Here is a 26694-nt window from a genome sequence, read left to right as displayed (position 1 = left end):
GAGCCCTAGGACCATGCCTCAGGACTACCTGGTATGATGACTCCTTGCTGTCCCCAGTCCGCCTGGCCGTGCTGCTGCTCCAGTTTCAACTGTTCTGCCTGCGGCTATGGAACCCTGACCTGTTCACCGGACGTGCTTGTTGCACCCTCGACAACTACTATGATTATTATTATTTGACCATGCTGGTCATTTATGAAAATTTTAACATCTTGACCATGTTCTGTTATAATATCCACCCTGCACAGTCAGAAGAGGACTGGCCACCCCTCATAGCCTGGTTCCTCTCTAGGTTTCTTCCTAGGTTTTTGGCCTTTCTAGGGAGTTTTTCCTAGGGAGTGTTTCCTAGCCACCGTGCTTCTTTCACATGCATTGCTTGCTGTTTGGGGTTTTAGGCTGGGTTTCTGTACAGCACTTTGAGATATCAGCTGATGTACGAAGGGCTATATAAATAAATTTGATTTGCTAACCTTCCTTAGCGCATCATTCATCATTAAACTGCATGGGCCCAACAGATTGCAACGTTAAATTCATGAATTAATCAATCCCTCACATAATATAGCATGTTGCCAGTAGCATGGCCAGCAGCACAGCCAGCAGCACAGCCAGCAGCACGGCCAAGTCATAATGGGCTGTAGGCCCACTACTGTCCAGGGTCTGTGATTAAACCACATTAAAATCACACTGGGATTAGTGTGGAGGGGTGGTGGGGCCTGGTTAGGGGGATGGGTGTGTGTGTGTGGAACACAGATCCAGCAGCGGACAGGCAGACAGTAGGTAAAATAGTGTAATATTACAGTGGATGAACATAGTTAAATACATGCTACTTTATGAAATATGAACATAGTTAAATACATGCTAGGATCTGTTTCCAAGACACACATTAAGTCTAAAAAGCTCGTTGGCAAATATCCACTAAAAATAGCTTTTTAGAACAGGCCTGGGCCAAATCTGTCTGGGAAACGAGCCCCTATATTTTTAACCTGAGCCATACATACATGTTAAGGCTCTGGTTATAAAGCTATCGGGTACATGTATAGGTTATCTGGGTTTGAATCATATATTGTGTAAAAAAATAAAATAATCCTAAATGAAAACCCATCCTCCAACTCTCTCTCATTTGGAAATTACTTATGGCATCTGCTAGCCTTTTTAGACAGACAGAGCCATCAAATCAGTCGGGCTCTCCACCCCCCGTCTTCAACGACATCTGACCCTGGGACCAAAGAGGAATATAATTCTATAGGGTGCAGTAAAGATGAAAGGGAGTGAAAACAATGGAGGTAGACCTATTTTTGAATACACCCATTTAACTCAAACAATTTTTCAACAGCCTTTTATCATTGAGAGACAGGTTCGAATAAGAGGGGGAGAATGAGTTAGGGAAGTATATTTCTTTAAGATTTGTGACAAAAAAAAGAAAAAAAGATTTCAGTTATCTTATATTAATTCTGACTATGTTGAGGAAGTGAATACTGGCTACGGTGTCTCAAGATGGACAAATAGTACTATGTAAATAGTACAATGTAAAAAAAAAATGTAAATGTACTATTTCCGCTTTTGTTCTCGTTTTTCAAGCGAAGGTCTTTTAAGGGAGTAGTATGCGAGCACACACGTCGGGTTCGCCAGCTGAGTTCGACCAGGCGCCAGCTGAACTGAAAACATGCGGAAGACTTTACACGACACCCAGCTAAGTCCCACTACACCCAGCTAAGTCCCACTACACCCAGCTAAGTCCCACTACACCCAGCTAAGTCCCACGACACCCAGCTAAGTCCCACTACACCCAGCTAAGTCCCACTACACCCAGCTAAGTCCCACTACACCCAGCTAAGTCCCACGACACCCAGCTAAGTCCCACGACACCCAGCTAAGTCCCACGACACCCAGCTAAGTCCCACTACACCCAGCTAAGTCCCACGACACCCAGCTAAGTCCCACGACACCCAGCTAAGTCCCACGACACCCAGCTAAGTCCCACTACACCCAGCTAAGTCCCACTACACCCAGCTAAGTCCCACTACACCCAGCTAAGTCCCACTACACCCAGCTAAGTCCCACTACACCCAGCTAAGTCCCACTACACCCAGTTAACTGAAACTCTTAAAAAGTGTTTCTCAGTCTATGTCCAACCTTTCATTCGTTCTTTGGAGGTTTGCTACTGAAATACTTGGATTATTATAAAACATTTTATTTGAGTGTGTGTGTGTGGGGGGGGGGGGGGGGGGGGGTCATTCAGTCAAATACTATCCTGTCACTTTATGGCCATGTACATCTCATTCTGAACAAGCTGCTCTACAGTAGTTATTCATTCAGTGTGTTTTGGACAGTGGCCAAGACAGTGGCTAACCCTTCTGTGTGCAGAGCAGCCTCCCAATTGGCACCATGTTCCCTATTTAGTAGGGTTGTGATCATTTGTTCCCCATGGTAAAAATGAAAAACACCAAGCAGACAAAACTCCTTTAATAAAATGTATATATATATATTTTTTAAATGCAGTATGTCAAATATTGTGTTCGACAGCTTGGAAAATAAATACATGTGACTGGATGACAACATAATGATTTGTTTCCAACATTATTGCTGTTCTCCTGATGGCTTAGTGTTAAAAATAAGCTATAATTGCCCCAACGCTAAGGAGTATCGCGACACTGGTATCGTCCCAGCCCGCCTAAATAACGCACAACTTTTCAAAAGTGTGTGCGCACAAAATACTTTCAACCTAGCGTGCGGCAGTTTTTCCCCACATAAAAGGTTGGTATTTATCCTTTTTTTATTTATTTTTTTACTTTCGGTGTGTGCATATCTCCAAGTACAGCTCAGACCATGCGTACGCTCGAGAAGTAAATAGACCTGTAGCCTAAATAAAAAAATGTATTACAGTATTGCGTAGGCTACAGTTTTTCTGCATGGTAGGAGCATGACATCATAGACCCTACAGGAGATATAAACATCGTATACTGACGAACACAATAAAACAACACGTCTTCAGAAGGGCTGAAGGATCTACTTTCGCTACCATGTTGGTCCCACGTTTCACGAGCTGAAATAAAAAGATCACAGAAATGTTCCTATACACACAAAAAAAGTTAAGTCTCGAAAAGTTTTTTTTTTTGTGCACAATTTTTTTTTACATCCCTGTTAGTGAGCATTTCTCTTTTGCCAAGATAATCCATCCACCTGACAGGTTGGGCATAACAAGCTGATTAAACAGCATGATCATTACACAGGTGCACTTTGTGCTGGGGACAATAAAAGGTCACTCTAAAATATGCAGTTTTGTCACACAACACAATGCCACAGATGTCTCAAGTTGAGGGTGTGTGCAATTGGCATGCTGACTGCAGGAATGTCCACCAGAGCTGTTGCCAGATAATTAAAATGTTAATTTCTCTACCATAAACCAGCCTCACAACCGCAGACCACATGTAACCACACCAGCACAGGACCTCCACATCTGGTTTCTTCACCCGCGGGATCGTCTGAGACCAGACACATGGACAGCTGATGAAACTATGGGTTTGGACAACCAAAGAAGTTCTGCACAAACTGTCAGAAACCGTCTCAGGGAAGCTCATCTGTGTGCTCGTCATCCTCACCAGGGTCTTGACCTGACTGCAGTTTGGTGTCATAACTGACTTCAGTGGGCAAATACTCACCTTCAATGGCCACTGGTACGCTGGAGAAGTGTGCTCTTCACGGATGAATCCCGGTTTCTACTGTACCGGGCAGATGGCAGACAGCGTATGGAGTCATGTGGGCGAGCGGTTTGCTGACTCCAACATTGTGAACAGAGTGCCCCATGGTAGCAGTGGAGTTATGGTTTAAGCAGGCATAAACTACGGACAATGAATACAATAGCATTTTATCGATGGCAATTTCAATGCACAGAGATGACGTGACGAGATCCTGAGGCCCACAGTCGCGCCATTCACCCGGCGACATCACCTCATGTTTCAGCATGATAATGCACGGCCCCATGTCGCAAGGATCTGGACACAATTCCCGGAATCTGAAAATTTGTGCAGTTCTTCCATGGCCTGCATACTCACCAGACATGTCACCCATTGAGCATGTTTGGGATGCTCTGGATCAACGTGTACGACAGCGTGTTCCAGTTCCCGCCAATATCCAGAAGCTTCGCACAACCATTGAAAAGGAGTGGGACAACATTCCACAATCAACAGCCTGATCAACTCTATGCGAAAGAGATGTGTCGTGCTACATGAGGCAAATGGTGATCACACCAGATACTGACTGGGTTTCTGATCCATGCCTCTACAAAAAAAAAAAAAAAGATATGTGACCAACAGATGTATATCTGTATTCCCAGTCATGTGAAATCAATAGATTAGGGCCTAATGAATTTATTTCAATTGACTGATTTCCTTATATGAACTGTAACTCAGTAAAACCTTTGAAATTATTGCATGTTACATTTAAATTTTTGTTCAGTGTAGTTTGAAAGTCACTGCAAAGGATGAACAGGTTCTGTCCAGACCTATACAGAAATGTGATCAAACTTGCTATTCCACTTTCTTTTAGAAAACGGACATTCCAACATTTCCAAATCATTCGGCAATCGAGGGTGTTTTTGTTTTCCATAAAAAGGTGAACGGAGGGCGTTTTCCAGGCAGGGTTTTTTAATTATCGTTCACGGGCGCACACATATTATATTCCTCTGATTCATCAATGAAAACATGCGAATAGGTTGCGTGCGACGGTTTGATAAATCCCAATAAATTTGTTGCGCACACAAAATCCTACAGTTTGCCATGTATTGCCAGAATATTGTGAGAAAACGTTTGCACGGTTCATAAATGAGGCCTCGGGGCCTCGTCAAAAGTCAAATCAAATTTTTCTTAAGAGCCAATAAAGCGGCTGCCATCCTCTCCGGCGCCATCATCATAAGTGGCGTTCTTTAAAAAGGAACAGGACGCAGTGACACGGGGAGAAAGTGGGAAAACCCGTGGGAGCATCCGTCTGAATAGACTCCCCTCCTGTGGGCTAGCCGCCATGACAACACATCTCTGAGCTCTCTGCCTGACTGCCACGTGAAGGAGCTGGAAGCAGCAGCAGCAGCAGCAGCAGCAGCGTAGGCTGATGGACCCGGAGGCAGTGCTGTTCTGTCGGTGCGGCTCATTTGATAAGAGCATTGGGGTAGTGCTTCAAGCAACGCCACAGTCATGTCCAACAAGTATCCTGTACCCCTGCTAAAAATGTATCAATCTCAGAGCTAAATCCTGCATGTGTTGCAACTATATACGATTTATGTTAACAGCATGTCAAGAGAAATAAAAAAATAAGTCTATGCAATCTAGTCTACTAGAAGTAATTTTGGATAAAGCGTTGTTTTGCTAAATGGATATTTAAGCAATAAGGCCTGACGGGGTGTGATATATGGCCAATATACCACGGCTTAGGGCTGTTCTTACACACAATGCAACGTGGAGTGCCTGGATACAGCCCTTAGCCGTGGTATATTGGCCATATACCACAAACCCCCGAGGTGCCTTATTGCTATTATAAAACGGGTTACCAATGTAATCACAGCAGTAAAAAAAATATATGTTTTGTCATACCTGTGGTATACGGTCTGATATAACATGGCTGTCAGCCAATAAGCATTCAGGGCTCAAACCAATCAGTTTATAATGTATATTATTCTATCAGCGGGAGCGGACCACGGGCTGCCAGAGAAGAGGTGGCAGTGTGCCAGCGTGTCCGGTCCTTAACTTTCAGCATGAGTAGGTAAACAGTGAGAAAGGAGGGATGAAATGAAACACAATGCAACGGAAGAAAAGGAAGAAAAGGAAAAAAAAGTTTCCTCACTGTGAAGTATTATGGGATGTAATCAAACAGCAGGGAGTCATAAGGAACTATTCATTGAAAGTGACTGTATAGCATTTGGCAGTAGGCCAACAGTACACAATAGCCTGTGTTTTTCACTAACATAGGAAGAAACTGCAGGACTGGACTGGACTGTCTGCTGCAGGGCTGGACTGGACTGTCTGCTGCAGGGCTGGACTGGACTGTCTGCTGCAGGGCTGGGCTGGACTGTCTGCTGCAGGGCTGGGCTGGACTGTCTGCTGCAGGGCTGGACTGTCTGCTGCAGGGCTGGACTGGACTGTCTGCTGCAGGGCTGGACTGGACTGTCTGCTGCAGGGCTGGACTGGACTGTCTGCTGCAGGGCTGGACTGGACTGTCTGCTGCAGGACTGGACTGGACTGTCTGCTGCAGGACTGGACTGGACTGTCTGCTGCAGGACTGGACTGTCTGCTGCAGGGCTGGACTGGACTGTCTGCTGCAGGGCTGGACTGGACTGTCTGCTGCAGGACTGGACTGTCTGCTGCAGGACTGGACTGGACTGTCTGCTGCAGGGCTGGACTGGACTGTCTGCTGCAGGGCTGGGCTGGACTGTCTGCTGCAGGGCTGGGCTGGACTGTCTGCTGCAGGGCTGGACTGGACTGTCTGCTGCAGGGCTGGACTGGACTGTCTGCTGCAGGGCTGGACTGGACTGTCTGCTGCAGGGCTGGACTGGACTGTCTGCTGCAGGGCTGGACTGGACTGTCTGCTGCAGGACTGGACTGTCTGCTGCAGGACTGGACTGGACTGTCTGCTGCAGGACTGGACTGGACTGGACTATCTGCTGCAGGACTGGACTGTCTGCTGCAGGACTGGACTGTCTGCTGCAGGACTGGACTGTCTGCTGCAGGACTGGACTGTCTGCTGCAGGACTGGACTGGACTGTCTGCTGCAGGACTGGACTGGACTGTCTGCTGCAGGACTGGACTGGACTGTCTGCTGCAGGACTGGACTGGACTGTCTGCTGCAGGACTGGACTGGACTGTCTGCTGCAGGACTGGACTGGACTGGACTGTCTACTGCAGGACTGGACTGGACTGGACTGTCTACTGCAGGACTGGACTGTCTGCTGCAGGACTGGACTGTCTACTGCAGGACTGGACTGTCTGCTGCAGGACTGGACTGGACTGTCTGCTGCAGGACTGGACTGGACTGTCTGCTGCAGGACTGGACTGGACTGTCTGCTGCAGGACTGGACTGGACTGTCTGCTGCAGGACTGGACTGGACTGTCTGCTGCAGGACTGGACTGGACTGTCTGCTGCAGGACTGGACTGGACTGTCTGCTGCAGGACTGGACTTTCTGCTGCAGGACTGGACTGTCTGCTGCAGGACTGGACTGTCTGCTGCAGGACTGGACTGTCTGCTGCAGGACTGGACTGTCTGCTGCAGGACTGGACTGTCTGCTGCAGGACTGGACTGTCTGCTGCAGGACTGGACTGGACTGTCTGCTGCAGGACTGGACTGTCTGCTGCACATTCTACCTGCTGCACATTCTACCTGCTGCACATTCTACCTGCTGCACATGGGACACCTGAAGCACTTTCTACCTTCTGCCTATTCTACCTGCTGCACATTCTACCTGCTGCACATCCTACCTGCTGCACATTCTACCTGCTGCACATCCTACCTGCTGCACAATCTACCTGCTGCACATTCTACCTGCTGCACATTCTACCTGCTGCACATTCTACCTGCTGCACATTCTACCGGCTGCACATTCTAAGTAAAATACACCACAAGTTTCCTCATACAGGTTCCCTTTCCCTGAAGAAACCCCTTTCCCTTAAAGTGAAAGAACATACTGCAGGCTTTCTGCAATAAAACAATCTCTATCTCTAATAACATCTTATAGATGGGACGGCAGGTAACCTAGTGGTTAGAGGGTAGGGACGGCAGGGACGGCAGGTAACCTAGTGGTTAGAGGGTAGGGACGGCAGGTAACCTAGTGGTTAGAGGGTAGGGACGGCAGGTAACCTAGTGGTTAGAGGGTAGGGACGGCAGGTAACCTAGTGGTTAGAGGGTAGGGACGGCAGGTAACCTAGTGGTTAGAGGGTAGGGACGGCAGGTAACCTAGTGGTTAGAGGGTAGGGACGGCAGGTAACCTAGTGGTTAGAGGGTAGGGGCGGCAGGTAACCTAGTGGTTAGAGGGTAGGGACGGCAGGTAACCTAGTGGTTAGAGGGTAGGGACGGCAGGTAACCTAGTGGTTAGAGGGTAGGGGCGGCAGGTAACCTAGTGGTTAGAGGGTAGGGGCGGCAGGTAACCTAGTGGTTAGAGGGTAGGGACGGCAGGTAACCTAGTGGTTAGAGGGTAGGGGCGGCAGGTAACCTAGTGGTTAGAGGGTAGGGACGGCAGGGACGGCAGGTAACCTAGTGGTTAGAGGGTAGAGGTGGCAGGTAGCCTAGTGGTTAGAGGGTAGGGACGGCAGGTAACCTAGTGGTTAGAGGGTAGGGACGGCAGGTAACCTAGTGGTTAGAGGGTAGGGACGGCAGGTAACCTAGTGGTTAGAGGGTAGGGACGGCAGGTAACCTAGTGGTTAGAGGGTAGGGACGGTAGGGACGGCAGGTAACCTAGTGGTTAGAGGGTAGGGACGGTAGGGACGGCAGGTAACCTAGTGGTTAGAGGGTAGGGACGGCAGGTAACCTAGTGGTTAGAGGGTAGGGACGGCAGGTAACCTAGTGGTTAGAGGGTAGGGACGGAAGGTAACCTAGTGGTTAGAGGGTAGGGACGGAAGGTAACCTAGTGGTTAGAGGGTAGGGACGGCAGGTAACCTAGTGGTTAGAGGGTAGGGACGGCAGGTAACCTAGTGGTTAGAGGGTAGGGACGGCAGGTAACCTAGTGGTTAGAGGGTAGGGACGGCAGGTAGCCTAGTGGTTAGAGGGTAGAGGTGGCAGGTAGCCTAGTGGTTAGAGGGGGGAGGCAGGTAACCTAGTGGTTAGAGGGTAGGGACGGCAGGTAACCTAGTGGTTAGAGGGGGGAGGCAGGTAGCCTAGTGGTTAGAGCGTTGGGCCAGTAACCGAAAGGTTGCTAGATCGAATCCCCTGAGCTGACAAGGTAAAAATCTGTTGTTCTGCCCCCTGAACAAGGCAGTTAACCCACTGTTCCTAGGCCGTCATTGTAAAATAAGAATTTGTTCTCAACTGACTTGCCTAAATTTAATAAAATAATTAAAGGGTTGAGGAGTGAAATACAACTTACTTGCTTAAATGTTCCATCATCAAACCTCCAATCTCCAAATCCATCGGGTGATGTGAAGGAGTGTTGTTCTGTGGCAGACAGGTCTTTCTCCCCAGACCTTCGCTTTAGATTGATTGGAGGGGAAGCGTCTCTGTGTTTGGCAGCCGCTGATGGAGAGGTTGAAAACGGACGAATAGATGATAAGGAACGCTCCTGCTGGAGGGGAGACATCTTTGTCATGTGGCCATGCGCCATTCCAACATCAACCTCTTCTTCACCTTCCATCCTTTCTTTTTCATCCTCCTCCTCATCATCTTCCTCCTCCTCACCTCCCAGTCCCTCTTCTCCGTTATCGTCCACCCTGTCCACACAGCTCTGAGTGTTGCTGTTACTGCCATCAGCCTCTGTCTGCTGCTGACCCATCTGAGTCGTCGTTCCTGTCCCGGTTCCTTCCATCGGTTCGCCCAGGAAGGCAGAGTCCATGTGGGCTCCAGTGACCCGGGCCACGGCTACATGTTTAGCGAACATCCTCTTGGCATGGCGGAGGCGTTTCGCCTGCCGGTCCATCTCCAGCTTGGCCTCCTGTTGTCTCTGGAGCTGCTCCATCACAGCCTCTAGTCTGACACCGGCAGGGCTACACAGACCACCCCCAGCCTCCTGGGATAGGTTGGGCTGTAAGGTAGAGGAATGAAATGTACAGAGTAAATACATTGTACAAGGATACCATCTTATTTTTTTACCACAGAGAAATGTATAGAGTTAAAATATTGTACAAAAAGATACATGCTTATATATTCCCCCTGAGATGTAATTTATTTGTAATTTTTTGTAATTTATAGGCTAGAGAGTCTTCAATCTCAACTCTGGACAGTGAAGCCAGTTCCACTAAATTTTTTCCATTGTTCTCCTCTCAATCAGGTGACTGGTTTAGCCCTGGGACACCAGGTGTGTGTAATTATCAGCTAGAACAGAAAACCAGCAGGCTCCGGGCCCTCGTAGGGTAAGACTTCAATACCCCTGGTTTAGAGAAAAACAACAAACACAGATATATTCAGATTTTGTCCAAAGATAGAATATCTTATTTATACAGTGTGTAGTCAGTGCATGGGTGTAACAGGCTGCATATTTATAAACTGGGTGGTTTGAGCCCTGAACGCTGATTGGCTGACAGTCTTTGTTTATCTGACCATATACCACTGGTATGACAAAACATGTACTTTTACTGCTCTAATTACGTTGGTAACCCGTTTATAATAGCAATAAAGGCACCTAGTGGGTTTGTGATATATGGCCAGTATACAGTACCTCGGCTGAGGGCTGTATCCAGACACTACGCGTTGCCTCTTGATTAAAGGACAGCCCTGAAGCAGAATTTAACCTACACAATGTTAGCTCAGCTGTGAACATAGTTCATCTGAAAGAAAATGGCGTCAGTGAAAGAGCCAACAACATTCCTATAAGTGGCTTTTGTTGAAATATTTCTGCATGTTAAGTTTACTTTAAAAGCGTTCAAGGGGAAGCATTTTTTCTTGAAAAGCGGGGTCTTTACCTAGAACTATGCATTTGACCTAGAAGATCGTCAATATGGAAAATATGAAATATGATTTATTAAACCAAATACTGTACATAAAATAGGCTATTATTGACATTACCATTGGTAGTCCTTAATAAATAAATAAAAATTGGGGGGGTGCACTGCCAAGTGAAGTGGCTCAAAGGTATTAAGAAGACATCTGAAACGTGGTCATATTACAGTAAAACAATGCCAACAGATTGATATACATATGATTACTGTTAACTGTTACAAGGTGGGATAGGAAACGTCATGGAAGGTTTATTTTACGAGATACTATCGACAACAATGTATTAATCTAAAACTATTTCTAAAATGTGATACCATTTAGTCTCTTGTGCCCGGTGGCGGAAGGTAAAAAAAACAAACGCATGACGTGTACAACAGTAGTGTAAAAATGTTCTGAAGTTGTGTCCCTCAACAAGGTTAAAATACTGCCGATGTAAGCAATTCGCCGACTAGGTTAGAGTGTTGTCCCGTCATAGTTTATCAAATATAGTTCAAAAGTGTTAAACAACAACATATCACTTCCACGTCCGTTGTTGCCCAATTGTTTATTACAGTATCTAACTAACATGGGGCAAATGAAAGTCAGCCAGCCGCAACATGACTCGATCAAAACTCACCATTTGCGCTTTTGAGTTGTCCATCCTTCCCTCCAGTCCTTTCCAAAGTTACCGTGCTTTTTCCCCCCACACTCGTTTTCTCTCCGACGCAATCCAATTTTACATGACCATTTAGTTTGCTATGATAAACTGTCGGTAGAAATGAATATAACGCCTGTATATGTTGTAACCTATGATATGATTTAAGAGCAGCGAGGCCAGTGTAGTTGGTAAATGACAGGGCCTTACCTCCCCTGACCACTGCCTGCGCATGGCGGGGGGGACATCATAGGCTTGACCCCCCCCCCCCCCCATGTAATAAGACAAGGCCCAGCCTACTTGAAAAGCTGTGCCTCTTTCACCGTTTTTATTTGCCAATGTTTTAGGCTTTTGCAACATTCGTGTTGGTCAATTCTTTCCACAGCGCTCGTCTGACAGCAAGGTGAAATAGCATACTATACACTATGAATACTGGTTCTATAAGAAATAATGTCACTGTAGCTTGCTATGCGGAGGCGTTTTTCATAGCAGAGCTTTTAACTTACTAACCAACACCATCAGCAATATTGATACATCATGTATTTCGTAAGGTTATCGATTTCTTCGTATTCCACATGTATAAATCAGAATTCCCCCCCCCCCAAAAAAAACATACCATGTTTATGAAATAATGCTTTTAATAATTGTGAGAAAAACCCTACATATCCATAAATAAATATTTTCTTTGGCCATGTTGATGTAGTCTCCCCATGATCATTGAGGCCATCAATGCGCTTCAGAGCAATGAGCGCATATAAAAATCTGTACAATACTTACCAAATTCATGACTATTCTGCTCCCTGGTGGCAAACAAATGCACTAGCACCAATGCAATACCAGGTGGGGCTGGTCTACTTAGTTCATTGACTTTCATTGAACCAGGAAAAAACTAAAACTGCGAGTGTGTTGTATCGCTTCTTCTTCCATCTCTGATCATACAAAATTATTTTCCATTTAAAATGAACAAAGTTATTGTGTCATATCTTATAAATGACACTAAGATACACTTATGGCTGATAAATACTGATATTCTTTCCAATAATTGGGACTTTTGACCAATTACATTCACATCAGATCTGATTGTTAAAAATACCAATTAGTGAAAACGCAGCCTGTGACACATTCAAGAAATATATTTTCTTTATTAGGTTCGTCAATATTTTACAAACAAAAGGCCCAAATTAAATATCACACACATTATTATACAAGGAGCCAAAGACTAAGTAACAAGGTTCCCCAGAGACATCAACAGCAGTCCGGAGAAAACCAGGGAGCGAGAAACAGACAGAAGAATTTCAGTTAGATAAGAGACTTAGTTGTCGTCTCAAAAAGACTAACCCTGAATCCCAGGTCGACCCCTTGCCCCTAGGCACTTCTTTAGATCTGAAAGGATTGGATAGGTCTAAAGGCGTCCGCATGCTTCCTAGCCTAAACAGGTCGGTAGCGTTCCTGCATATACTATGATGACATCGTGTGACATTTTTGGTAAGGGTTTATCCAGCTGTTCGGAGACAAGTTCGAACCCATAGTCTACGCCCCTTTGTCAGTGATTGGTCAACATTTTTTTTTTTTATTATATTTTTTTACTTTCACCCTTTTTCCCACAATTTCATGATATCCAATTGGTAGTTGGTACCAGAGCGCCAGGTCAAGATCCAAGAGGCTTCTAAACAGCTTCTACCACCAAGCCATAAGACCCTTAAACGTTTAATCAAATGGCTACCCAGACTATTCACATTGCTGCTACTCTGTTAATATCTATGCATAAGTCACTTTAATAACTCTGCCTACATGTACATATTATCTCAATTACCTCGACACTGGTGCCCCCCCTCACATTGATTCTGTACCGGACCTAGCTAAATTGCCATAAATGTTTTATGCTTTTCGACCTGGCCCTCAAATTAATATAATTGGTTCAGAGTTTGTTTTGATATTTCAACCTGCGTGTTCTGATCACATCTGGTGTGTGTGTGTGTGTGGGGGGGGGGGGGCACGCAAGCATGCAGTCTGGTCGGCACGTTAGACCGCTGCACCACTCGGGAGGCTGATTGGTCAACAGTAAGTGTTCTTCAATAAAGTCTGTTGTCATTCAACGAGAGAGTGTTCGTGCACATTTTTTGTTGATTGAAAAATACTGCACCAAACATCTTAGTTGTAAAATTGCGTGACTAAGATCTCGTCAGCTAAAAACTTTAAATTAATGACCGATTTCTTGAGTAATCTTCGATTAACTCTGACTATTTTGAGGAAGTCTATACTGGCTACGGTGTCTCAAAATGGACAAACAGTACTATTGCTACTTTTTTCTCGTTTTTCAAGCGAAAGTCTTAAAATGACAACTCATCAAGACCTGTTGCCTACGCCGAATAGTCCTACTCGTCACTTACTACTACTATTATTATTATTATTACTATTATTATGACTATTATTACTACTACTACTATTATTATTACTATTATTATTATTATTACTATTATTATTATTACAAAATGGAAGGTCATCACTTCTCACAATGGGGATCGTTTAGTAAAGTTAAATCAAAGCAAAAATCAATGTCTTAGAAGATCACATAATTATTAAATTGGTATTTTACAGAACAGAACCGAATATAATAGCATAGTATAACGTTACTGTCAAACAACATTCATTTCTAATGAGATTTTAGTTTAGGATGGTTAGCTGAGGTGGCATTCTTCTTCTTCTTATGCTCCAAAACTCGACAGAGCCACTAGGCAGGATATATGCTTTGATTGAAACAAAATATAAAAAAGGAAGGCTAATAGTTTGTTAACACCGTCTGCTCTAATTCGCTCACGAAACTGATTGGCATAGAGATGTAGTTTGGACATTTCACTGGTAAAAAAAAAAAAAAGTCCAAACATTGAAAACTGGCATTGATTATGGGCGGTTTTGAAATTAGCCTATGCCGAACTTAGTGTTTGAGGGTATTAAAAATAAATGTTCTTGAGACAATGTGTGGGCATAGGCAGACGTTGCAATTGGAGGGTGCATTTCAATACTGATAGGCTATTCAACAAACTGAGGAAATTATGACATTGGTTAAAAAAAAAAAAAAATTGGGGGGGGGTGGGGGGGAATGTGCGCTCCCTCACCTATTATAGTAGCACTAACCCACTGGGCATTTCCACCAGGCCAATCGAAGATGAAGCTACCACCACATTGCTTACACCTATCCAATCATCTCAGGTCTACAGACTGCCTACGGTGTAGGACTGTAGGTGCTGGGGTGGGGTGGGGATTAAAGGTCTTCACGGGTCCACAATTCTACCTTTTCCTCTCAGATCCGGGTCCTGTTTGATTGTCATCAGGTCTATGTAACTACAGCTGATAGACGCGAGTGGACTCGACCACAGCTCTGCATAGAATATTTATTTTATGCTAATAATGTGCATTTATTGACTTATAGAAGGCCTAGCCAACATATGAAGACCTATTTGTTAACCAGAAGAGCAACTTAGCTGAAACTATTTTTTTTGTCACTCTGGTCCAAATCGGGTTGTCCTCGTCCAACTTTTTAGACCCGAGAACACCTCTACCTGGGGGTTAATCTGGAATTCAGGTTGCCAGTCAGTGCATGTCCATTCGATACCTACCCATTTATAATTTGTCCATGCCAAGCTCTTCAGGTGTGGAGATACCAAGCTCATCAAGTGTTGGCCGCAGCTCCTGAATTAGGTATGGGTAGATGTCTTTATGGGGGCCAGATTTATCCTGGGGAGACAATAAGTAAACACAGACTGCTTTGACCAATGGGGTGACAGCTAAAGATGATATAAGAAATAGTTGGTGTTGCAAAACTACTGGTAATTTACAGGTAATCTATGGTAATTTATACTTGAATAACTTAAAACAATGTATTCATATAATAATAATTAAAAAAGCATTAATCATCAATGGCATGATTTTAAATTAACTCTGCAATTCTCCCAACCATTGACTGAGATTCACACCTCTACTCAATACAACACATTGAATTGTCACACGTTTTACAGTATAAAAGGAAAGGCTACTGCAGAAAACAGCCGATTTGCTCATAACCAAAGGCCTACCTGTGATTGGCAGGAGGAAATGTAGTACGGAATTTAAATGCATAATGAGCTGTATTTTCATTGTGGCCGTAAGAGGAAATCTCTCTGATTTAGTATACATTGATTAGGCATATTAATCCTACCATTGAATTATCTCTGAGTAGGCTATCCCTTTTTCTGTGCTATCCAAATTTAGTAGTTTAAAGCGGCCCGCGATATTGTTTATACGTTGATTATAAAAATGAAAAATGGCCACCAATTCGTGGCAGAAAGGGGAGAAGGTAGTTTTGGTAATATGGGGCTGCCACTCCGCTCTGTTTTTCCTCTATGGCAGTGGCACCGAAAGGCTGCTTGACAGCGAAGCCTAGTCAGATTGGCCGGCTTGTTCTTGTTCTTACAGGAGAAATTAAAAGATAAGGATCCACTTCGCTCCGAATAATTAAACCAACGTAACAACAGAAACCCCATCCCTGCCTCCACATCCCAGCTCGCCGATGAGCGGGAAAGAATAAAAAACGGAGACAAGCAGCTGAGTAGGCTTACGGCTGGTTAGGAGATGCAGCTGGCTGCTCAAAGCTGTCAAACACGATATTGGATGAAGCACTTTGAACGATGGTATTCTATTTGTAGGATGCATTAATTCATTTCAAAATAGAAGGTAGTGATGATCACATCACACAGGGAGAAGATCTGTTTTTCCTTTCTCTTTTAGAGCTCAATGGGTGATACACTACATCTGTACACTTTTTATTCACGGATCGACATGATTCACGTTGATGACATTTTGAGAGCGCTGAAAAGTGACGAGTTTGACAAATCTGTAAAACATCCTCAGGGATGCATTCTATTTTAAAATTTGTCAAGTCATCTTATTTTGATTATTTTATATATTTTACATGTGATGAGGCCACACAGAGGGTCAAAGGTCATTACAGACATGTGTGATCATCTGATGTACCCAAAAAAGGCCAGTAGAGAAAATTCCACAAAAATACTTGAAAGTTCCACAATTCTGGTGGTTTACTGGTAAACATAGAAAGTAATATAGACCTCCCATTTCCAACCCTACAAGCTGCTTTCAAGTGTTACCCTCTCCTGAGTGCAATTCTGTTGTCATATACCTAGGGCATTTGCAGTGACCGTATTACCGCCACACCGGCAGTCAAATTCCATGTGACCGTTTAGTCCCGGTAATTAGGCTTCTCCAAACTCTGATGCTGCTGATGGTCATTAGTAGCCTACCAAACTAGCTAACTGCCTGGTACTCAGCACTCTATTGTCCCTCTAATCACTCTGACATCAATGTAAATGTAATGGAAAATCTAATCAAACACTTCATGAGAGTCCATGAGCTCATGTTGCGCAACATTTCAATAGGCTAAACAATTGTGGCCTCTACTAAAAAGAGGAGGATCCCATCAGCTTTCTATAGGCTAGGGCTACTATATTTATTTCTCAACATTCCTAATATTGAGCACATTGCTTCTCTTTACAACAGGAGTATAGCCTACCTGGCTGGCATTAAAATGAACCAGGGGAAAAGCCTCCTCCATTTGCTATTTAAGTGCGTAGATGACATGTATTTTTTCCCCTGTTTCGATACAGGTGATGATAATGGTCCATTCTAAATCAAAACACATTTCGCATATTATTTAGTAAATGTAAAGACAAGATTAAATCAAGAATAGTCTGATGGGTGACAATATTAGCCTATCACTTGTGAATTATATATTATCGACCTTTTTCGAGTCATAGTCGCTTACCTCATGTAGCCTAGCCCATTATGTTTTAATAAGGTTTGTATCACAACTAAAGAGGCTAAATAACTTCTTAAAATGAAGTACATTAATCTGCTTTACAGGGGGTGTAGAGCCTAACTGGCATATATAAACAGCACGTGAGTTTGAAGTTTGGGGAAGATCATTTTCACCATTAAAATGCACCTTTAATAAAAAAAGCATTACGTGCATAATCACATTTGCGGTCACTTTTGATAATGGTGTTTTCACGCTAATAGAACATAATGTGAAGAAATAGCCTAATAGTTTTATCAACATTTTAAGCTAAACGTTCTGATGTGTTGCGTCAGCCACATATGTGATCTATCCCACCCCACAACTATGTTTGGAAAAGAATTTCTCGCACAGAATAAGTTGACTTTTGTACTATGGGGGAATAGTAGATTGGCATAGGATAGTGCTTTTGCTGTTAGTTAGGCCTACTCATCTCGTTGGATGACGAAAAGTAAATGTGGACAGTTCTTCCAATATCTTCAATATGCACCTCGGAATTGGATAAGGAGGTGCGGTTGCGTCCCCGATGTTTCTGTCTTCACTTGTAGCCTGTGAGAAAGACCGGCTATCGTGATGGAGAGCCATGTGAGTGAGAGGTGATTCGGAGCGCTCAGCACTCAGGGAGAAGGGCACAACAGTCCACAAAAGGCCTGGATTTTTTAAAGGGTGCATTACGGCCAGAAAAAAAGGTGATGCCGTCGTGAAATTCTAGGCATTATCAAGTGCTTTTTCAAATTGCGAATGAGAGACTGATGAACTGTGTACAGCCTGCGCAAAAGAACTAAGCAGAGCCTCTTGCCTTTCAAGTTGCTTTTGTCTAATCATCATTAGAGTTGTCATCATGCAGCCTTACAATGTATAAAACGGCAAAACATATCTCAACGTTTATTGAACAACTAAAGTTATATTAATAACTCTAAATTAAGCATATAGAAGGACCTATTTCATTGTTAACTGCTCACAGAATTTATTTGGAAAATAAAAATAAATAAATCAGCTTTGTTCAATTGTATTCTTCATACTATAAAATAATGCCAAGGAATTCTAACCAAATGTTGTCTGCTAAATGAACTTGTGTAGCCCACAGCCATATGGCATAGCCAGATCAGGACCTAACATAAGGAAAACTCAGAGTATGCTATTCTGTTCTTCTGAAATAGACTACATTTTCATCATATCATGCTTCTTTAGACCTGTCTAAACTAAATCATGGATTTATTGTGAAGGTGGAGGCTATATTACATGGATTTATTGTGAAGGTGGAGGCTACATTACATGGATTTATTAGGACTTTTTAAAAATGTAGATGTTCCAAAGGTCTGCATCGGTGGCTTGTAGGCTGTGTGTGGAAGCCAGGAGATGCTAAATGTGTTAACGTTAATTAACGGTCAGTTACCGTCAGACCCGACATTTATTTGCTTGACAATCACCAGCTGATGAAATTTCGTGACCGCCACAGCCCTACATATACCTCCCTTTGTTACAAACTTCACATGAAAAGGTCATGTTAGGATTGAATGAAAACACATAGTAAAATATTGGAAGGTTGGCTGGTAGAGTTGTGGAGAGCTTCCACAGTGGACTGTTGGTCACAATACTAGGACTTAGATGTATCTTTATCCTTCAAGGGAATTTTCTACGCTTTAATTTGTTCCCCCTCCTCCCTCCCCTCACCTTGACAGCCTCCAGGATGCGAATGGCAGTAGCCAGGTCGTCTAACCTGCGGCAGGCTCGGAGGGCAGCGTCCAGGATCTTTGGCTCAGGTACCAGGTCGTATCCAATCAGCGTGTTCATCCCTGGACAAACAACGGTGAATATAGGGTCAGTTACCACAGGATGGTAGAAGAGGTAGACGCCAATAAAAATGTAAAATAAAACAAACAGTTGCTTCTCTCAAAAACTATAAGGCTGGGTCTCTTGGGTCTGCGAGACTCCAAAATGATATATTTTTGACTCGAAATCATCCCTCTAATTTTGCTAATCTAAGGCAGTAACTCTGGGGAAGACTCATAAGAGGGCAGAGCAAAATGTGATTTGGGTTCAGTAACCAAAACACATTGACAACTACTGCTCTCTACTCAACTGTAAATCTGTATGTGAACAGACTACCAAGTCACCAATGCAGCAGTGCATTATGCTCCTCTTATAACCCTACCAGGTGATTTCCTCGTCACGCACCTTTCCTCAGCTCCCATGAATCAATATCTGCCTTGTTAAAATAGTTGACCCAGCGGGCATCAAACTCCTCGTCCGTCTCCTGCTTCCCACCATGTGAGTAACACCTCTGGGCCAGGGGAGCTGAAGAATGAACAGAACAGACAAGGGGAAAAAAACAAACACCCACTATAAAAAAAAAAAGTGTAAAGTCAGAAATGTGACAAATATTTAATTTACAGAATTACGAGATTTATAGCTACTTTGTCTTTCCCTGAAAAGTGCTTTGCAATTTGCATCACACAGGTATCACAAAGCCAAAAGGTGCTGTACAGTGCTATGTAGCCTAGTCTGTCATGTATTCTGGAAGAACTGATGACACCACACCCAGTCAAGGGTATCCTCTCCCGAGTACTAGGACAGATTGTTGCCTACATCAAGTCCAAGCTGGATCCTTGCCAGTGTACTGGCATGACCTACCTAACTACTAAGCTAGATGGCAGTTCACTATGAATTATTCAGTCCAACAGGGCAGTTCAGTTGAAGGACTGAGGGCAGATGTTTCACATTCAGCTAGGCGTTTGAGGATCGAACCCTTTTCTGATGTTGCTACCACTTAGCTTAGCTAGCGAGCTTGTCAGTCAGTACAGGTATTTGATATGGCAAGAGTGGCTTAGCTATGCAGTGTACTGCAGCATCAAAATAAACCATCAGTTTATAAGAAGTGGCTAGCAAACCAAGCTAGGGTGTAATGTCTTTCACTAGGAACCAAACAGAATGAAACGGGGAGGGACCTAGCTAGCTACCCGAATTTGTCCAATAGAAACTCTAATTCTCTTTGTAAAATGTTTTCTGTTTGCTACAATTTGGATTAATGACTTCACCTCTGGTTTGCCATCTAGTTATGCTGCTAGCAGCTACAGTTGATAAACACAATCGATCAGCATTGAGTTGAACAACAACTCCTGTCTGTATGTAACATTAACACTAGCTAACTTTAGCGAGAACATTTCGCTTGCTAAAACAGACATTGGTGACTAGCCATCTGCTAACAAATGCTAACAAGCTAGCTAGTTACGATTCGCCATATGCTAACCACAGAGTTTTTAAACCCAGAGGCGCAACATAGCAACGCTTGCATTCAGACCAGGTTTGGGATTTGAGAAGTCAACAATTGTTCTTTAGGATGCAAAAATTTCTCAAAAAAAAAAAAAAGAAATCGGGGAAAAAAGGCAATGTCTTAAGTTGTTGAACATGTTATTACGCCAACCTCGTGAAAGTGACAAACGTTACAATTTTCATCAAAAAACAACTTTATATCAAAAGGAGTGCCTTTGATTTTTTACGGCCTGCACATGCGCAGTTCGGCGCGAGACGATCGTTAGACCTGAAGACGCAAGTGTTTATGCGCATAAGCTTAGCTAGCCAACGTTGCCATGACATCACCTACAAGCGTTATCTGGGATTTCTATTGGAGAAGCAGTTTCTGTCCGTCTTAATACTGTACTGTCTTTGTACTAACGTTAACCTCTGCCGAGTCCCCAACGACCGGATTTTCCGGTTTCTGGGGAAAATGGAAAAAAGAGCCTGTGACGCGACTTAGATTTTGGACGTAAAGTTAAACAAGGTGACACAACCTGAGAGGAAGACTGGACTTGTGGTGTTTCTTCAGATCAGAGAGAACAGGCGCTCCATGCGATGCAACTTGGAGAAAGACCTGTATCTTGCTTTGCCCTTTAGGTACATGGAACCATTGAAGGGAATGATTTCTGGGATAGGTGTTGCAGTTTAAGTTTAAGATTCCTGGTGTTTGTGACGCTCGCCGTCTGGTGCGACGCAGATCCAGTGCGGAGCGTTGTAAAACAGAGGTGACAGTCTGTTCTTCTGAGCTTTGATTCAGACTCTTGACCTGACAAAAGTAACTGCGTTGCTCTAGGTGTGGGCATGTCGCAGCAGTGTGTAGTAGAGGCCGATTAATTAGGGCCGGTTTGAAATCTTTTACAAAAAAAATATAAAAAAAATGTGATTACATTTTTTTTTTTTTTTTATAATATTTTTTTTTTTTAAACAACAAAAAAAAAATTACAAAATAAAAAAATAAAAATTTTTTAGATAAAAAATATAAAAAAAAAAAATAAGGTAAATTGCCATTTTTGGACGGCGATTACATTGCATTCCACGAGGAAACTGCGTGGCAGACTGACTACCTGTTAGGCAAGTGCAGCAAGGAGCCAAGGTAGGTTGCTAGCTAGCATTAAACTTATCTTATATATAAAAAAAAAACTTCACATAATCACTAGCTAACTACACATGGTTGATGATATTACTAGGTTAACTAGCTTGACCTGCGTTGCATATCATCAATGTAGTGCCTGTTAATTTATCACAGCCTACTTCACCAAATGGGTGATGATTTAACAAAAGCACAATCATTGCACGAATGTATGTAACCATAAACATCAATGCCTTTCTTAAAATCAATACACAAAAGTATATATTTTTTTAAACCTGCATATTTAGTTAAAATAAATTCATGTTAGCAGGCAATATTAACTAGGGGAATGGTGTCACTTCTCTTGCATTCATTGCACGCAGAGTCAGGGTATATGCAACAGTTTGGGCCACCTGGCTCGTTGCAAACTAATTTGCCAGAATTGTACATAATTATGACATAACATTGAAGGTTGTGCAATGTAACAGCAATATTTATACTTAGGGATGCCACCCGTTCGATAAAATACGGAACAGTTCCGTATTTCACTGAAAGAATAAACGTTTTGTTTTTTTAAATGATAGTTCCCAGATTTGACCATATTAATGTGCTGATTGTACGGAGATAGTAAATGGCGTCCCTTGAAAGGGCAAGAACAACAAATGGTACAAAGTGTAAGCAGAGTGAGCTGTACGCAGGTTCGAAGACAGGAGGAGAAATGGAAGTGAAGTATCAGACATGGTAGGTGTGGTGAAGTTCTCGGAGCCCGAGGCTTAAACCAAGTGTCAGGATTAAGATGAATCTGACAGTCGGAGTGAAGGTTTTTGGGGGGGGGGGGAAAGTGGACCCTTACCTTTTGGCTGATCCATTTGTGGTTTCAGGGTGGGTGAAAACAGAGTTGGGTGGTGTGGAATCGGTGAAGGTAACCAGACGTGGTCTTGTGATAATTGTTTATGTTTCTGCTGGTCAGAAGGACCAGGTGCTCCGCGTTAAATGAATGGGGACAAGAGAGGTCAAAGGTTTTGCTCTCAAGGAAAGGATGCCATTGAAAGCAGTGATTACTGGGTAAAATGTGAAAGTTGACCAACTGAAGGGGAAGATTCCCGGTGTTTGTGACGCTTGTCGTTTGGTGCGACAGACAGGGTGGCGTGAGTGAGCTGGGGATCAGAAATGTCCGGTGCGTGAGAGAGGCAGATTGAGGTTTCCAGGGTTAGAGTAGTGCAGAAGTTGTCGTATGCTGAGGCAGTGAAGAAAGTAGAGGAAGGTAGGTCAAGAGGGAGAGATCCTGAGAGGAGTAGCGTGAGTACTACTAGTACAGAGGGATAGGCCAACAAGTGATATACAGTACCAGTCAAAAGTTCGGACACATACTCATTCAAGGGTTTTTCTATATTTTTTATATTGTAGAATAATAGTGAAGACATCAAAACTATGAAATTACTACATGATTCCATATGTGTTAACAAAAAAAAAAAGTGTTAAACAAATCAAAATATATTTTATAATAGAGATTCTTCAAAATAGCCACCCTTTGCCTTGATGACAGCTTTGCCCACTCTTGGCATTCTCTCAACCAGCTTCACCTGAAATGTGTTTCCAACAGTCTTGAAGGAGTTCCCACATATGCTGAGCACTTCTTGGCTGCTTTTCCTTCACTCTGCGGTCCAACTCATCTCAATTGGGTTGAGGTCGGGTGATTGTGGAGACCAGGTCATCTGATGCAGCACTCCATCACTCTGATTCTTGGTCAAATAGCCTTTACACAGCATGGATGTGTGCTGGGTCATTGTCCTGTTGAAAAACAAAAGGGATGGCGTATCGCTGCAGAATGCTGTGGTACCCATGCTGGTTAAGTTGAATTCTAAATAAATCACAGACAGTGTCACCAGCAAAGCACCATCACACCTCCTCCACCATGCTTCACCTGGGAACCACACATGCAGAGATCATCCATTAATCTACTCTGCTTCTCAAAGACACGTCGGTTGGAACCAAAAATCTGTCATTCGGACTCAGACCAAAATGACAGATTTCCACTGGTCTAATGTCCATTGCTCGTGTTTCTTGGCCCAAGCAATTCTCTTCTTCTTATTGGTGTCCTTTAGTAGTGGTTTCTTTGCATAAATTCAACCACGAAGGCCTGATTCACGCAGTCTCCTCTGAACAGTTGATGTTGAGATGTCTGTTGCTTGAACTCTATGAAGCATTTAGTTGGGCTACAATTTCTGAGGCTGGTAACTAATGAACTTATCCTCTGCAGCAGAGGTAACTCTGGGTCTTTCTTTCCCATGGGGGTCTTCGTGAGAGCCAGTTTCATCATAGCGCTTGATGGTTTTTGCAACTGCAATTGAAGTAACTTTCAAAGTTCTTGAAATGTTCCATATTCACTGACCTTCATGTCTTAAATTAATGATGGACTCTCATTTCTCTTTGCTTATTTGAGCTGTTCTTGCCATAATATGGACTTGGACTTTTACTAAATAGAGCTATCTTCTGAATACCACCCTTACCTTGTCACAACACAACTGATTGGCATTATGAAGGAAATACATTCCACAAATTAACAAGGGACACCTGTTAATTGAAATTCGTTCCAGGTGACTACCTCATGAAGCTGGTTGAGAGAATGCCAAGAGTGTGCAAAGCTGTCATCAAGGCAAAAAGGTAGCTGCTTTGAAGAACCTAAAAATAACATATTTTGGTTTGTTTAACACTTTTTTGGTTACTACATGATTCCATGTGTGTTATTTCATAGTTTTGATGTCTTCACTGTTATTGTACAATGTAGAAAATACTAAAGATAAAGAAAAACCCTGGAATGAGTAGGTGTGTCCAAACTTTTGACTGGTACTTTATGTTTCAGTAAGATTGGATTTTTAGCATTTATAGCAATGGTTAGCAATTATACTGCAGGGTTGGAACGTAAGTCACAGAAAATGGTGGTTGTTGTGGCAGATAAAGAGAGGTATTTGGGTGTGCGAGACTTGATGTCAGAAGAGTTATAGGGTGTGTTATGTGGTAGTGTCCCATCTTTTCAGGCTGTTGGCTTGAGGTAGGATTACATATATTTAAATAGTGGAGTTTTTAAGTGATAGATGGTGGCGTAGTTGTTGATTTGATATTTTTCATGTAAAGTATAAGGGAGTTACACTCCAGTCTAGTAGGTGGCGGTAATGCAATATTTATCCCCAACCGCCGTTAAACCACATTGAAAAACTGAGGTATAGGGCGACGCCATCTTAAATCCCCCACATTTATTTCATTGGTTGAAAAGTGCGACCCCCCCCTACTCGTCAAGACTAGGTTATCTAGTTTCCGGCGTTTAACGCCTACTACGTTATCCAAATATATGCAGTGGAATTATTTAGTCTATTAACGTTAACTAGTTAGAAACAGGCCCATGCCTCAAGGCACAGTCGGTCATTGCAAGAACACTGAAAAAAAAATCCAGTTGAATATTTAACCGCGTTTTCAAACATTAGTACAGTTGTTTTCAGTAGAAAACAAGTAAATATCTTATTCGTAACCACGTCTAGAACTATGTACTCCCCCAAAACTCTGGTATTTCGCAATCCGTCGGCCACTGATTGGCTGCCAATTACAATATGCTCCACTAGCCATGAACTCCTACCGACCCTGATTTCCTTAAGAAACACCACGTGAACCGTGTCCTAAACTACGAAATTTGAACATAAAAGTAATAAAACACAAGAATACCTGTACACCGAAGCCGTGTCCAGGTCAAACTCCGGGCACCGGACACTGAAAGACGGACGGCGGCTCTGAACATGATGAGCGGTCAGCCAGCTAAAGGAGACAAGTCTTGGCGCAACAACGTGGTTGTCACTAGTTAAGACAGCCAATAATAAAAAAATTGATATATCGTAAAAAAAATATTAAAAACAAAAATCATTTTTAAAAAAAAGAATAATTTAATAGTAAGCATAAGATTAGCAGTGTAGTTAGGTTTCAAATCAGATTTTTAGAAGAGAAATTGTAGAAATGGGCGAGGTTTATGACTTTGTGGCTGTGGTAACTGGTGACGACTCAAGGATGTTAGAAAGCAGCTGAAGACCTAACCATGAGCATTCGCAAGGTCCGAAAAGTACGATTTTATTTTATTGTTGCACGTTATCATAACATACATTACATTTATTTAGCATTTTAACATCATTTTATGAGACATTTTTCCTAAACTACTGAAATATAATTTGAAAAATTAGGGTTTTACTATTTGCTCCTAACCCACTACACCTTTTATAATCTATTCTAGAACCTAAACATTTACTCAAAAGCAATCTCTTCCAGTTGTCTCCTCACTTTCCTCTGTTTCTCTGTTGTGTCTAACAGGAGCACAGAGCAGATGGAACTCAAGTTTATTTCAAGTTGAGGGAGGCGAGGGGAACAGGTGGTTCTCCATACAGGTTCTCTTGGCTTCAGGGCCAGGCAACATGTATGAACAAGGCGTGTAGACTGTCTCTCGTCCTGCTGTTTTCCTCTCTTTCTCCAAGGCGGCATACAGGTGTGGCGTACAGCTCCGTGCATCACTACTGCCCTCCTGAGACCTAGAGGTACCGGCACTCTGGAACCAAAACGGGCTCTGGCTTTTCTGGGTCAGTGGTATTGACAACAGTTGTGTTTCGCGGAGTTCGAGCTCGGTCGGTCGGGGCGGAATTTTCACACTGTCACATAGCGTCACTGGGGGTCGATAACCAAGAGGCTGGTGCCCTGGGGGTTGGTAGCTAGAATCATGCAGGGTTTCTGGGGGCTGATACCTAGGAGGCTGGTGCCCTGGGGATAGGTAGCTAAGATCATGCAGGGTTTCTGGGGGCTGATACCCAGGCTCACGTGGGTCCAGTGGGTGTTTGGAGAGCAGGATACTGATAGCAGGAACAGTCTTATGAACAGTCATCCTGGACCTGGGTGTCACATCAGTTTCCCTACTCTCCCACACCTCACTTACGGTCTTGTAGTGGAGCTTGGATAGCTGGTGTAGTCCTCCCAGTTTCCGTTTCAGGATCTCAACACATGTTATGGTTTTGGTGATCCCTTTGCCTGATCCAGTGAAAATCACCTGTCTCACGCTCAGCCCGGTCCGGGTCTGACTCCGACCGATGTCCATGACTCCCTCTCCTTGCCTCTTCCCCATCTGAATCCTGTCCACTCTCACTCCCTCGTTCACTCTCAGCATCGTCTGAAGCTGACTCCCATCTACTTCCTGTCCCTCT

The 26694-nt window shown here is 43.4% G+C and overlaps 2 protein-coding genes across 2 annotated transcripts in view; both read right to left on the bottom strand.

Annotated features, from left to right (window-relative positions):
- Positions 1-11507, bottom strand: part of LOC106561720 (AT-rich interactive domain-containing protein 3B) — a 37123-nt gene extending 25616 nt beyond the window's left edge. The window contains 2 exon segments of the mRNA XM_014125938.3: positions 9060-9710; positions 11238-11507. Of these exon segments, the coding sequence (XP_013981413.3) occupies positions 9060-9710; positions 11238-11261 (675 nt within the window). The 5' untranslated portion in view covers positions 11262-11507.
- Positions 11508-12373: 866 nt separating this feature from the next.
- LOC106561721 (cytochrome c oxidase subunit 5A, mitochondrial) lies at positions 12374-25450 on the bottom strand. Its single transcript, XM_014125939.3, has 5 exons — positions 25184-25450; positions 19279-19398; positions 18775-18896; positions 14873-14990; positions 12374-12474 (listed from the first exon to the last, which is right to left on the bottom strand). Exons 1-4 carry the CDS (start codon positions 25254-25256, stop codon positions 14877-14879), a joined length of 429 nt encoding a protein of 142 aa, XP_013981414.1. The 5' UTR covers positions 25257-25450; the 3' UTR covers positions 12374-12474; positions 14873-14876.
- Between the last annotated feature and the right edge of the window lie 1244 nt (positions 25451-26694).

Source organism: Salmo salar, chromosome 10, assembly GCF_965601325.2.
Source record: "Salmo salar chromosome 10, fSalSal1, whole genome shotgun sequence".
Taxonomy (NCBI): Eukaryota; Metazoa; Chordata; class Actinopteri; order Salmoniformes; family Salmonidae; genus Salmo; species Salmo salar.
The sequence above is the reverse complement of the archived record's forward strand: the minus strand, read 5'-3'. Positions and strand labels throughout refer to the sequence as shown.

Coding starts and splice junctions, on each gene's coding strand:
- LOC106561721 (XM_014125939.3), bottom strand. CDS start 25,256: ATGTTCAGAGCCGCCGTCCGTCTTTCAGTGTCCGGTGCCCGGAGTTTG. Junction 19,399..25,183: donor GACACGGCTTCGGTGTACAG/GTATTCTTGTGT, acceptor TTCATTCTTCAG/CTCCCCTGGCCCAGAGGTGT. Junction 18,897..19,278: donor TTCATGGGAGCTGAGGAAAG/GTGCGTGACGAG, acceptor TTGTTTGTCCAG/GGATGAACACGCTGATTGGA.